Source organism: Melospiza melodia, unplaced genomic scaffold (genome assembly GCF_035770615.1).
Source record: "Melospiza melodia melodia isolate bMelMel2 unplaced genomic scaffold, bMelMel2.pri scaffold_48, whole genome shotgun sequence".
NCBI classification, from domain to species: Eukaryota; Metazoa; Chordata; class Aves; order Passeriformes; family Passerellidae; genus Melospiza; species Melospiza melodia.
The window spans coordinates 3199175-3211967 of NW_026948796.1; the positions used below are offsets into that span (position 1 = coordinate 3199175).

General features: G+C 49.6%; 1 protein-coding gene across 1 annotated transcript; it reads right to left on the reverse strand.

Moving 5' to 3' along the window:
- Nucleotides 1-1104: 1104 nt before the first annotated feature.
- LOC134413697 (olfactory receptor 14I1-like) lies at nucleotides 1105-2079 on the reverse strand. Its single transcript, XM_063147740.1, has one exon. It carries the CDS (start codon nucleotides 2077-2079, stop codon nucleotides 1105-1107), a length of 975 nt encoding a protein of 324 aa, XP_063003810.1.
- Nucleotides 2080-12793: the final 10714 nt, after the last annotated feature.

Genomic DNA, 12793 nt, shown 5'->3' on the forward strand with positions numbered 1-12793 from the left:
TGGCTGTCAGGCAGCCCTGGCTCTGAGCAACAGCATTTGCAGTGGGACAGGAAAATCCCAGCTCCTGAGAACCAACTTTCTGGCTGACTGCAGAAGCCAGGACAAAGCTGAGTGGTTTCCCTGGTGTACCCAGCCCTTGTTGGCCCCAGGGGCTTATGATATTTGTGCTCCCTCAGGTTCATGCCTGTCCCCAAAGCAACAGCATGGGGGTGCTCCCCCTGCTCTGTGCAATGCAAACAGGGGCTGCTGAGCCAGTGCTGCCGTGTCTGTGCCTGCAAGGATGGGGCACCTGTGTGAGCTGGGGAAGAGGCCAAGGCTGCAGAGGAGGGATGTTGCTGGCAGCTCCATGAGGACGCTCTGGCACGCTGCCCTGGGCTGTCCAGTGCACTGGGGATGGATCAGCCCCTGCTCTGCTGCTCCTTCCCATCTTCCCCAGGGCCCTTGCAGAGCCCCAGCCATGCTGTTTGCCCCCAGCCTGCCCAGGGTGAACCTGGGGCTGCTCACAGGGCTTTTCTGTGCTGAGCATTGGCCTGGGTTTGTTTATGAGAGAGCCTGGGCAAGGAGCCTGGAGACCCCAGTCCCTGGCCTGAGGCATCACCGCTGCCCCAGCAGTGCCCATGGCCTGTCCCTGCTGCAGCCCCGGCACTGCCATCCCCAGGGCTGTGCCTGGCCCCGAGAGCACTCAGGCGCTGCAGCCACACCAGGGCCACCAGGGCAGCAGGGCAGGGCCACAGCAGCAGCAGTGGCAACACCAAGTGCTGCTGCTGCCTGGCACAGCTGCTGGGCCAGCACTGATCTGTCCCCAGCTCTGCACACAGACATTGCTGCTGCAGCTCCAGAGAAGGCAACAAAAGGGCATCTCTGCAGAAAACTTTGCTGGGAGATCCTTTAGTTCAGATAAAGCCACTAAGATTGCAGCCCCTCATTGACACAGTTTGCGGCCACAGGGAAGGCAAAGAGAAACAAAATGAGAAACGGCACAAGAAAGGCATTTCTTTGTGGACAATATGAGAAAACTAATACAAAGGAAAAAAAACCCACCACAATTAAACCAACAATTAGATGACTATTATTACAAGTGATATGCAGATATTGGCCAGCAGTTTAATGTTTGCGAAAGCATCCAGTCATCAGTGTCCACACTGCAGCCTTGAGCTCCTGGTTCCTCAGGCTGTAGATGAGGGGGTTCAGGGCTGGAGGCACCACCGAGTACAGAACTGACACTGCCAGATCCAGGGATGGGGAGGAAATGGAGGGAGGCTTCAGGTGAGCAAGTATGGCAGTGGTGATGAACAGGGATACCACAGCCAGGTGAGGGAGGCAGGTGGAAAAGGCTTTGTGCCGTCCCTGCTCAGAGGGGATCCTCAGCACAGCCCTGAAAATCTGCACATAGGAGAAAACAATGAAAACGAAACAAGTAAGTGCTAAACAGGCACTAAGCGCAAGGAGCACAAATTCCCTGTGGTTCGAGTGTGAGCAGGAGAGCTTGAGGATCTGTGGGATTTCACAGAAGAACTGGCCCAAGGCATTGCCTTTGCTCAGGGGCAGGGAAAATGTATTGGCTGTGTGCAGCAGAGCATTGAGAAAGGCACTGGCCCAGGCAGCTGCTGCCATGGGGGCACAAGCTCTGCTGCCCAGGAGGGTCCCATAGTGCAGGGGTTTGCAGATGGACACGTAGCGGTCATAGGACATCATGGTCAGAAGATAAAACTCTGCTGATATGAAAAACATAAAGAAAAAGAGCTGTGCAGCACATCCTTTGTAGGAGATCTTCCTGGTGTCCCAGACAGAATTGTGCATGGCTTTGGGGACAGTGGTGCAGATGGAGCCCAGGTCACTGAGGGCCAGGTTGAGCAGGAAGAAGAACATGGGCGTGTGCAGGTGGTGGCCGCAGGCTACGGCGCTGATGATGAGGCCGTTGCCCAGGAGGGCAGCCAGGGAGATGCCCAGCAAGAGGCAGAAGTGCAGGAGCTGCAGCTGCCGCGTGTCTGCTAATGCCAGCAGGAGGAAGTGCCTTATGGAGCTGCTGTTGGACATTTCTTCTGCCTTAGCATGGGGTTCAGTAAAAAAAGAAATCATGGAATAGCTGGGTTTGGAGAGGACTTCAATATCCCAGCACAGCTTGAGGGCAGTTTCCCCCCACTGCCTGCCCAGGGCTCTGCTGCCTGGAGCTGTCCATGCCAGCAGCTGCTTCTCTGTGCCCAGGGCAGGGCCCTGCCAGTGCTGCCAGAGCCCAGCCCAGCCCTGGGGCTCAGCTCTGCCCTGCAGACCCCTCCCAGCTCAGGCACTGCCCAGGGGCAGATCTGGCTCTGCGGGCTCTGATGGCAGAGTCAGAGCAACCCTGAGGAGGCTGGAAAAGTGCCACCTCTTCTGCCTGTGAGGGGCCCTGTGCTGATTTCTGTGTTTGCCTGGTTTATTCATACCTGAATTTTTTTAATCTGAACTTAACTAAGATAAGAATATCTATGGGCAATTTCCCGTCAAGGCAAGCCAGAACAGTAGATTAAAAAAGCAGGATTTTCCCTTGTATGCAGCCCCTGCCTTGCTATTCTACCTGTATAATCTACTTGGAAATGTTCTGCAGTTCAATGCCATGCTGGGAGCTGTCCTGAGCAATGCAGCATCCTCCCCACACCATGAGAACACTTCCAAGCCTTACCAGCTCTCTCCTCCCACCCAGATCTTGTCCCCCAGTGCTGGGAGCAGCTGCCAGGGCTGGCTGAGAGCTGTCCCTGGCAGGCAGCAGACTCCCTGCCCCAGCACAGTGCCCTGGGCTGCAGGACCCTGCTCTGCAGGACAGACCTGGGCACCCCTGGCTGCTCTACACAAAAGACAATCAGAGAATGTACTCACAGAGTGTGTAGGCAGTGGGATGTTCCAGCTTTAGGAGATGGCTCCAGGAGCTTCAGCTGCATTGTCCTGCAGCCAGAGGTTCCTGTGCCAAGGGCTGGCAGTGATTCTGCCCCAGGCACTTCTCAGCACCTTCCCAGCCCTGACTGATTGAAGCTCTCTGTGCCTCTCTGCTGTGTCCGGGGTGGCTGCAGGCAGTGCCCCAGCCCTGCTGGTCTGGCAGAAGAGCTGCTCATCAAGAGAAATGTGCTTTTGAAGCTCTTCTTGGTTACCAGGAGCTGCCTCTGTGCCAGGAGCCCAGCCCAGCTCAGCAGCACAGACACAGCACAAGGACTTTAATGAACCTCTGGGGCTTTGTGCTCAGGCCCTGAACATCAGTCCCTGAGAGGGAGCTAAAGAAACCTCTCCAGAACTCCAAGTCAGAATCCAACTCCAAAGTTTCTTGGACTTTTAATGGGTCCCACTGAGGGACACGACTGAGAAAGTGTCCCCAGGCCCCAGACAGAGCAGAGAACTGAAGGCAGTAATGACAGGTGGAGACAAAGAGAAGCCAATCTTGGTGCCCTGGGGCACAGCAGTGTCTGTGCCACCAAGGGCTGTGAGGAGACACCTTGTCCTGAGGCACTGGGGCCTACTGGCACATCCCCAGGCAGGCTGGGCACTGTCAGCCCCTTGTCCTGCCCTCAGCATCCCCCATTAGCCCACATCCCAGTCGCCTCAAGGATCTGCTGGAAGGAGTCCCTGAAGAGCCCTGGTCAGGAATGGCCCTGGGGGCTGCTTAATGCTTCCAGAGACTGCAGGTTTTTCAAAAGACTTTGGGTTTGGCTATTGCCTTGGAGTCTCTGAGAGGTTTGTGCAATCATGGCCTCCAATTATCTGATTTAATTAGTCCCTGGAGAGGTTTTTGTCAGTAACAACACTCAGTGGGGCTCATTAATGCTTCAAGGTACTTCAGTTATTTTAAGGTACTTGGTGTTTCCCTTTTGATACAGACTCTGTGAGAGGTTTTTACAATCCTGGCCCCAATTATCTACTTTAATGAGTCCCTTGAGGGCTTTGTAGTGACACTCAGTGGGGCTCGTTATTGCCTTGAGATACTCAAGATTTTTAAGGTACTTTATGGATTTAAGAATACTTTTAGGTACTTTTAAAGTGTTTCCTTCCCACACTCAGTCTCTGAGAGGTTTTTGTGCCATCCTGGCCTCTAATTCTCTCCTCCAAGGAGTCCATGAGGATCCTGCGTATGGTATCTTTCTCCTTTCTGTTTTACAATAAAGATGGAATTGAAAGAATTTTGTAAGACTTTCTAAAGTCATCCAAACAGACATGGGACAATTTACAATACAACAACAACAACCACTAAGAGAATTAATAGTCCTGTTTAAGCTAGACATCATCCAACCCTTTAGTCCTCAGGATTGGAAGAGTTTATTGAACCAGTCTTTGTTTTGGACTTGAAGCTTCTTGAACCCTTGCTTCAGTACCTGAATGCTCTTGTGGATTGACTCGCTGTGGCTGGAGAGGTTCATGCAACACACACCCTCAGAGTCTACACAGCCATGCCCATGTGCCCAGAGTAAAAACTCTATTGCTGTTCTGCAAGGTGGCATGTCTGATGGTCTCTACGTCTGAGAGCAGGCCACTCAATGTGAGGGAGGTAGCATTGGTTTGCTTACTTAACAGGCACCCAAGATGGTGTTATTGTCCTAAAGCTTTAGCTGCAGGGTACTCCAAATTGAGGGTGCTACCATCCAATACCTGGATTAAAGCTTGCGAAGCCATCTCTTTGATATCATCCAATACTTCTCTGAGGAACTTGCTGTTGTATCATCTAGCAGGCTGTGTTGTCCTTCTCCAGCTAGACGGTTGATTGTCAATTCCGCCCTTGCCTCATTATTAGCATAGTCTGCTATTAATTGATTTAGTAAACATTTCCATTCTCCCTCCCATAGTGTGTATTCTGTAGGTGACAACAACATGTCATAATATATTTTAAATCATAGGGGGTTAAGACATGTGCTATAAACATGGACATCATTAGTCCAATACAACAAGGTAAGTCCTTCCTATGGTCTTTTGCTGCCCCACACAGATCCTTCATTTCCCCGTAAACCAATGGCTGATACCTGGGATTCATCCCTCTTCTTTCATAACATACCAGGGCAATGAGGAGTTTCGAGACTATTTGCCAGTTTCCTTCCTTAACTGCTTCTTTCCGGATCCTTTCCTTGGGATCTTCCAGGGTTGAGGGGCGAGGTGGCTCTGTGGAATCCAAACTGTCTTCTGGGGAGGAAGAAACTCTTGGAGGAGAAACATTTGAATAAGAAATAGTGTGACAGTTGGGCTTAGTATCTTTGACAATGGGGGTTATATTGTTGCTGGAAGGTGAAGAAAAGGGCATGGCCATTTTGTCAGGTGTTGGGGAGGAAGGTTGATTTAGGACGGCAGACTTCCAGGGTGGAGTTCTGGAGGCATGGCCCAGGGTGAAGGTGGAATGATTGACAACAGGGCATAACCCGCAGTTGTGGTGGTGGAGTCTGGAATTTCGTTCAGGGTGGAAGACAAGGTTGTGGTAGCAAGAAGTGGAGGAGCCAAGATGGAGGGACCACATTCAGGCTCCTTCCATCTTGAGTCTCCAGGGCATGATGCTCCAAGGCTGCGTAGCCATTGCCATCTTGGACCATCGTGGAAGGTCCGAGAAAGGCCAGTTTGAGGGGAGTTCCCAAGTTAGGAGTGACCAACAGATTGAGTTTTCAACACACAGCTTGCTGGTCAAGGGAGGTGTAGAAGATGGGGAGGATGCACAGTGCAATGGGGTCCCTTTTGATTGAAAGGTTGTACAATTTAACTCCCACTGAGTCCCAACATTCAGTGGTATGGATTTCGTCAGCAGAGGCATCTGGAAAATTTTTACTGATCCACCTCATGATTGATTTTTATTCGTTCTTTGAAAATATTATGTCATGGTCAGTGAGAATTAAAGCATCCATATATGCTCCTTTCTACTTTGGACATCTGGCTGCCCATTTTTCTCTTTCTCTGCCTTATGGGGAAGAGCCACCAGAACACCCCAAGTCATGTATGGGACGTGGGTGCATAATGTAAAAACACAGTGGCAAAATGGGCAATAAATGTCTTGCATTTCCCCAAACCTACCTGCAACCCTATGCAGGTGAAATCATCATTGTCCCTGCTGATCCTGGCCAAGGTCCCTCGAAGCAACGATGAATCCACCGGGCCTGGCACAATCCAAAATCCCAGGGAGCACTGGCCTATCGATCAGGTAACCCCTGTTGACGTCACTGATGCAGGGAGCCCTGAATGTTATAGTTCCTGTTCGGGCACCAAATGTCACAGTGAAGGTGGCTGCAACAAACCTCTCATGGTTCCCTGACTTCAGGGCAAGGGTGGCGAAAATGAAAAGGGGCAGGATCAATGGAGTTGTATAAAAGGAACTTTAATAACAGGGTGAAAAACAATAAACATGGAGAATTTGAGAACAGTATGAGGGGCAGGATCCAAAGACCCGAGACAAAGGAGAAGCAACCACATAGACACTTAGGGGTAGAACACTCTAGGACAATAACCATATAGGAGAAATTAGTAACCAATAGGGGAGTAAACACTTGGGCAAGTTAGCACTGCAACACTAAAGGCTTATGGGGGAACTCTCAGGCTCACCCTAAGTTAAACAAATTATTCCCACGGCTTGAAACTCATGCCTAATTCTTTTGGGGTAAAATCTGGCTGACTCTGAGTTACAGCTGGGCTAACTACCTCAATGCTGATTTGCACTGGTCCCGTGGGTCCATGTGGCCCAACAGAGCACAATGATGTCCTTGGTTCCACGAGGCCCCACAGTGTCACAATGGTCCCTTGGATCCATAGGGCTCTGCAGTGTCATAATGGCCAATTCATTTCACAAGTCTCCCAAGTGTCACATTGGTCTCCATAAGAAAGAAAGCATGGAGCCCCCATGTTTCAGGAGCTGATGAACAGCAATCACCAGAGGGCAAGGTAAGCCTGACCTGTCTGTCCTGGCAGGTTTGCTTGGTGCAACCCTTGGATATTCAAAATTATGAATGTGAAATCCTAATTTCAGATTTTTTGCCTGGAAAAGGATGATTTTTTCCATACAAAGTAAAGCACAGAGCCCTTTCCAGTGTTTGGAAAACAGGTGAGTTCTGGCACTCAGGAGTCAAAGACCAGCCCAGACCTGTCTGTCCTGGCAGCTTTTGTCTTGCAGCAATCCTTGGATACACAGAAATTTGGAGGTGGAATCCTAATTTTGGCCATGGATACCTTGGTAAGACGGACAGCTCTTTTCCACACAAAGGAAAGCCCAGAGCCTCAGTGTTTCAGGGACAGATGGGAGTGGCCTTCCACATTCAGAGGTCAGCCAGATCTGTCAGGTGACCCCTGGAAGACCAAGGCAGACATACCTATTTCATGTTCCCTTGCTTCCACAGGGCCCTACAGTGTCACAATGGCTACTTTCTTCCATGATGTCCTAAGATGTCATAATGTCCCCTTAGTTATACAAGTCCTTAATGGTTACACAAGGATCCTAATGGTCTCCATGGTTCCACAAGTCCCCACAGTGTCCTAATGGTCTTTGGGTTCCATGAAGCCCCTCTGTGTCATCATGACCCCTTGCTTCCATTGGGGCCCCATAGTGCAACAATGATTCTCTTGGTTCCACAAATTCCCATAATGTCACAATGGCCCGGTGCTTCCATGAGGCCCTGCAGGGTCATGATGGCCCTTTGGCTCTGTGGGACCCCACAGTGTCACAATACTCTCCATGATTCCAGGGGGCCTTGCAATGTCACAATGCTCTCCATGGATCCATGGTGCCCTGCAGGATCACAACGGCCCTTTGGCTCCACAAGGCCCTGAAATGCAGCAATGGCCTCTTGGTTCCACAAAGCCTTGCTGCTTCAGACTGGCCCCTTGGGACCATGGTACTCACAGTTTCACAATGTTCCCCTTGGTCCCTCAAGTTCCTACAGTGTACCAGGTTCCCCAAGGGCCTGCAGTGTCACCATGGTCTCCATAGGAAGGAAATAAGCGAGCCCCAGCATGCAGGGGCAGATGAGAGGCAGTCACCAGAGGCCAAGTCTAGCCAGACTTGACTGTACGGGAAGATCTTTTCTGGGAGTAACCCTTGCATACAGAGAATTTTGGACACAAAATCCCAGTTTTGGCCATGGGCACCTAGACAAGAAAAACAGTTCTTTCCCATAGGAAGGAAAGCACGGACCCCCAGTGTGACCATGGTCACAAGGGTTTTGAGGATGACAGAGATGAGAAAATGTTGACTCCATGATCAGAAGGCTTGATTTATTATTTTATGATATACATACTACATTACTACTATACTAAAAAGAAATAGAAGGAAAAGCTCTCAGAAGGCTAGCTAAGAATAGAATAGAAAAGAATGAATAACAAAGGCAGCTGGCTGAGATCGAGGGCCAGCTCTGCCGTGACTGGTCAGTAAATCCAAACATCTACAGGAGACCAATCATGGATCCACCTGTTACATTCCACAGCAGAAGATAACCATTGTTTACATTTGTCTCTGAGGCCACAGCTTCTCAGAAGGGAGAAAAAATCCCAAGAAAAGATTTTTCACAAAAGATGTCTGCGACACCCCAGTGCTTCACAATCAGATGGGAAGTGGCCCTTGATATGTCAAATTCAGTGGGCCCTGACAGCCCCCAAGAGTCCAAACTAGGCAGACCTGTTCCATGTTCCATTGATTCCATGGGTCCCCACATTGACACAGTGTTCTCTGATTCCATGAGGTCTGGCAATGTCACAATGGCTTCTTGGTTTCATGAGCCCCCACAGAGTCATAAGGGTCCTTTGGCTTCATGCAGCCCCTCTGTGTCACAAACGCTCCTTTTTTATATGGGCCCCACTGTTTAATCATTGACCCTTGCTTCTATAGGGCCCCTGAGTTGCACAATGGTCTCCTTGATTCCATGAGGTTCCCTACTCACACCATCGTTTCCTTGGATCTCCATTGTCACAATTGACCCATAGTTCCATGAGGTTCTGTAGTGTCACAGTGGTCCCTGTCAGCGGCTGGATGAGATCGATGTCCTGAGAGACCTTGGGATGCTCAGAATGCCCTTGTGGGGCCAGGAGCAGGTAAGGCCTTGGTTTGTGGTGGGACAGAGCACCTGGCCTGGCAGAGCTGTGAATCACACAGCAGGGGCTATCCTGACCCACCTCTGATTGGCCCAGCTGTCAATCAATCACACACTTGCAGCTGGTGCTACCCTAGCTCTGATTGGGCAAGCCACTGGCAGTCCCACTCCAGGGGTGGGTCCATGAAGGCCCAGGGCATTAAATGCCAGAGCAGGAGGCCAGCCCATGGTTTGGATACTGCTTTCTCTTGGTGTTCTTTTGTTATTGAGGCTTGAACCAGAGTGATTGGTACCTAAGTGCGTGTCTTTCTATAGATCTTCTGTCTTTCTGTTGTTCTTTATTTATTCTCCTTCCAATCCTTACCTGGAACATTTTTGTGTAACTTAATATCTTAAGGGTTAACAGTTTTCAGGTTATATTGGAATATGAATCCAAATATTACCAGTTAGATTGTGCCTGGGCCAGTCTGACCCTCGCTGCCAGGCCAAAGGCAGCAACTGCAGTGTATCACCCCAGAGATACCTTGGCTTGCTGGAGATTGCAGCTGGGCACAGAACAAGTCCAGGCTTGTTAGGAACTCCGTTTACCTCAGGAGGAGAGCTTCAGGCGATGGTGAAGAGAAAAAGGATGGATTCTGCTGGAGGGTTATATCCAGAGGTTTATTCCATGGTTACAGAAGTCTGAACGTGAGCAACTGCTCCAACAGAATTTTCTGACCGCATGGCTCGATTCACCTTTTAAGCTCAGGGACAGGGGAAGGGGAGGGGACAGGTGAGCACCAACCAGGTGGAAGGGGCAGGGTCTCAAGGGATGAGGGACACCTAGACAGGCCAATGACCCCCAGGCCTGAGGGGCATCCTTTGAACTTGACCAACCACACGACGCCTTGCTGGAATGTTATGCCTGATTGACAGGACTCACTCAGCAAGGGGCGAGGGGGAAGGGAGAGGGGGGTATTGGCACACCTGGGGAAGGGACCCGGAAGCTTAAGACACACTGCAACATCTCCCCCAAGTTTTGTTTAAAAAGAAGAGGACTGTGTTTGTGGTGCAGAATGATTGCCAAACCATGGTTGGTAAATCGGTTCTTCCTCTACAGGAGGGTCAGTGTTTTCCACTGAAGCCTCCAGGTCATCCATTGGAGCACTGAGGGCTTCCAAATGGTAGACCTCAGAAGGGGGAGATGAGCTTGAAATTAACTTGAGCACCATGCGTTTGATTAGTCCAAAAACAATGCTAAAAGCTACAATAACTATAACTAAGCTAAACAGCACTAAAAACACAGTTTTCAGAATAGATCCCAACCAGCCCGAGAGTCCCCAGCCATTGAACAGTCCACTCAGCCAGTCGTCAGTTTCTCTCTTGATGTCGCTCACCATGGTTTTCATCTTGTCAATTGGCATGTACGTTCTCTGCCTTTGATGACAAGTCAAGACAGCAGAGTCCTTCAAATTCTTCACAGCGATGGTTGTGCAGAAGGAGCAGATAGTCTATGGCTGCCCTATTTTGAATGATGGCTTGCCTGGTAATTTCCTCATCTGATAAGAGGTCACTCAGGGCAGTAGAAGTGAGGTTTGCCTGTTTTGCAACCCAACATTCCAATCGGCCTAATTCTCCCATGGTTTTTGCTGCCGAGATCCACGGCAGAAGGACTGTAATTGCAGTGGCCTTAAGTCTGGACCAGTGAACAATTTCTGAATTACAGTCAGGGTCTAATTGCCTTAGGTCTCTTTTTTTGATAGCCAATGTATGTGTGTTGTTTTTAGTTTGCCAATGTATTAGGTTTGTTTGATTTGGTGTTAACAGGCTCAGCTTGCCAAAGGTACATGGACCTCCGAGCAGACGAGGAGGGAGACCTGCCCATGCTCTGTCTCCACATATTAAAAACACACCCTTTGGGAGCTCACGAGGCTTGTAATCACCACCAGATGGGTGCATAATTAAGACTGAATTTTCACACCAGTTCTTGTCTGTTGCTAGGGTCAGGATAGGTGTTTGGTTTAGCTTCATGATATGGTAAGCGGGAATTGAATTTAAAGTGAATGCAAAAGGTTGCATTCATGGAGCCTAAGAGATGGAACTCTTGTGGCTCCCTTTTTGACACTGGTAACTTTCTCGCCCATTCCTGCCAAAACAGTAAAGGATTGTCAGCAGGGTAACGGCCAGGGGAAGGTGTGAGTAAGTTAACTTCTTTTAAGGCACTCCACATTTCATTTGGGAACTCTGAGGATTTAAAAGGAACTCCCACCAGGCAAGTTGACAGAGGGTCAGAGGCTGTTGCAGTGGAGAGGCAAATGTGATCTTGTCCAAGGGCTCTGGCCAGAGTGGTCCATACATTCGCTTTGGGCTGAGGGACTAACCAGGAGATCGCTGGAGAAATGATCGCAAGTAGGACGAGAAGCAGGCTCGGTCTCATGGCGTCTCAAGACTGCACACGAACAACAGGATCTAAACCGGTAAAAGGAAACTTTAGACAAACATATATTACAAACTATTCCAGATAGGAGGCTTAAATGGAATTTCCTCCAGAGAATGCGTGCGGCGTTTTCTTCTCCAGGCAGCATGAGCAACCTGGGGTGCTTCTGTAGATTTCTCTGAGACCTTGGGAACATAGGGCTTTACCAATTTGGAAGGAACCCACCTTAAACCAGAGGGGGTGGACACACAGGCGTATCCACGTCCCCAGGTAACCAATTTGTAAGGTCCCACCATTTTCCAAGTCTCAGGGTCCTTTACTAAAACTGGAGGTTTTTCTTTAATTAACATATGATTGCTCCCCCCAAAGTGGCGTAGGATGGGTGGGTTCAGGCTGTCAAAAGAACAATTCAGAAAATTGATTGTGAATAGCGCCCTGGATAACCGGATGTGGGGAGGTTCCACCTTCAGAACCTGTTGTTGCTGGTCCAGGACCCTTTTAATATAACGGTGAGTTCTTTCTACAATGGCTTGACCTGTAGGGGAGTGGGGGATGCCAGTTTTGTGCTCTACTCCCCATTGCTGCAGGAAGCTCCCAAATTCCTTGGATTTTTAAGCAGGCCCATTATCAGTTTTCAGCTCCTTGGGGATGCCCATGAAAGAAAAAGCCTGTAAGAGGTGCTTAATAGCATCAATAGATGATTCTCCTGTGTGGGCAGAAGCATAAACCGCTCCAGAAAAGGTATCTACACTAACGTGAACATATTTCTGCCGCCCAAAAGACTGTATGTGTGTTACGTCTGTTTGCCACAGTTCACAACTGTTCAGTCCCCTTGGGTTGGCTCCTTTACTCACTGTAGGGAGTGCATGTTGTTGGCAATTTGGGCATGTGGCCACAATCACTTTGGCCTGTTCTCGAGTGATGTTAAACTGACGAACCAGGCCAGGTGCATTTTGGTGGAAAAGCTGGTGGCTGATTTTTGCCTGTTCAAAATAATTTGGCAGAGTGGCCATCACTGCAGGTGCAGCAAGAGCATCTGCCCTTCTGTTGCCTTCAGCGATAAACCCTGGCAAGTCAGTGTGTGACCTGACATGCATCACATAAAATGGTTGCTCTCGGTGAGTGACTAACTTTACCAGTTTTGAGAGCAATTCGAAAAGTGCGATGTTAGACACATGTTGCAGTATTGCTTGATCTGCCCTGGATACTACTCCTGCCACATATGCAGAGTCTGTAATCAGATTAAATGGTTCTGAGAACCTTTCAAAAGCCCTAACAACTGCAGCCAATTCAGCAACCTGAGGTGAACCTTCCACCTCAGCAATGTCTGTCTCCCACTGCTGGGTTTGAGGATCCTTCCAAGTCATAACGG

Excerpts from the sequence above, each read along its gene's own strand:
- LOC134413697 (XM_063147740.1), bottom strand. The coding sequence starts at position 2,079 with ATGATTTCTTTTTTTACTGAACCCCATGCTAAGGCAGAAGAAATGTCC.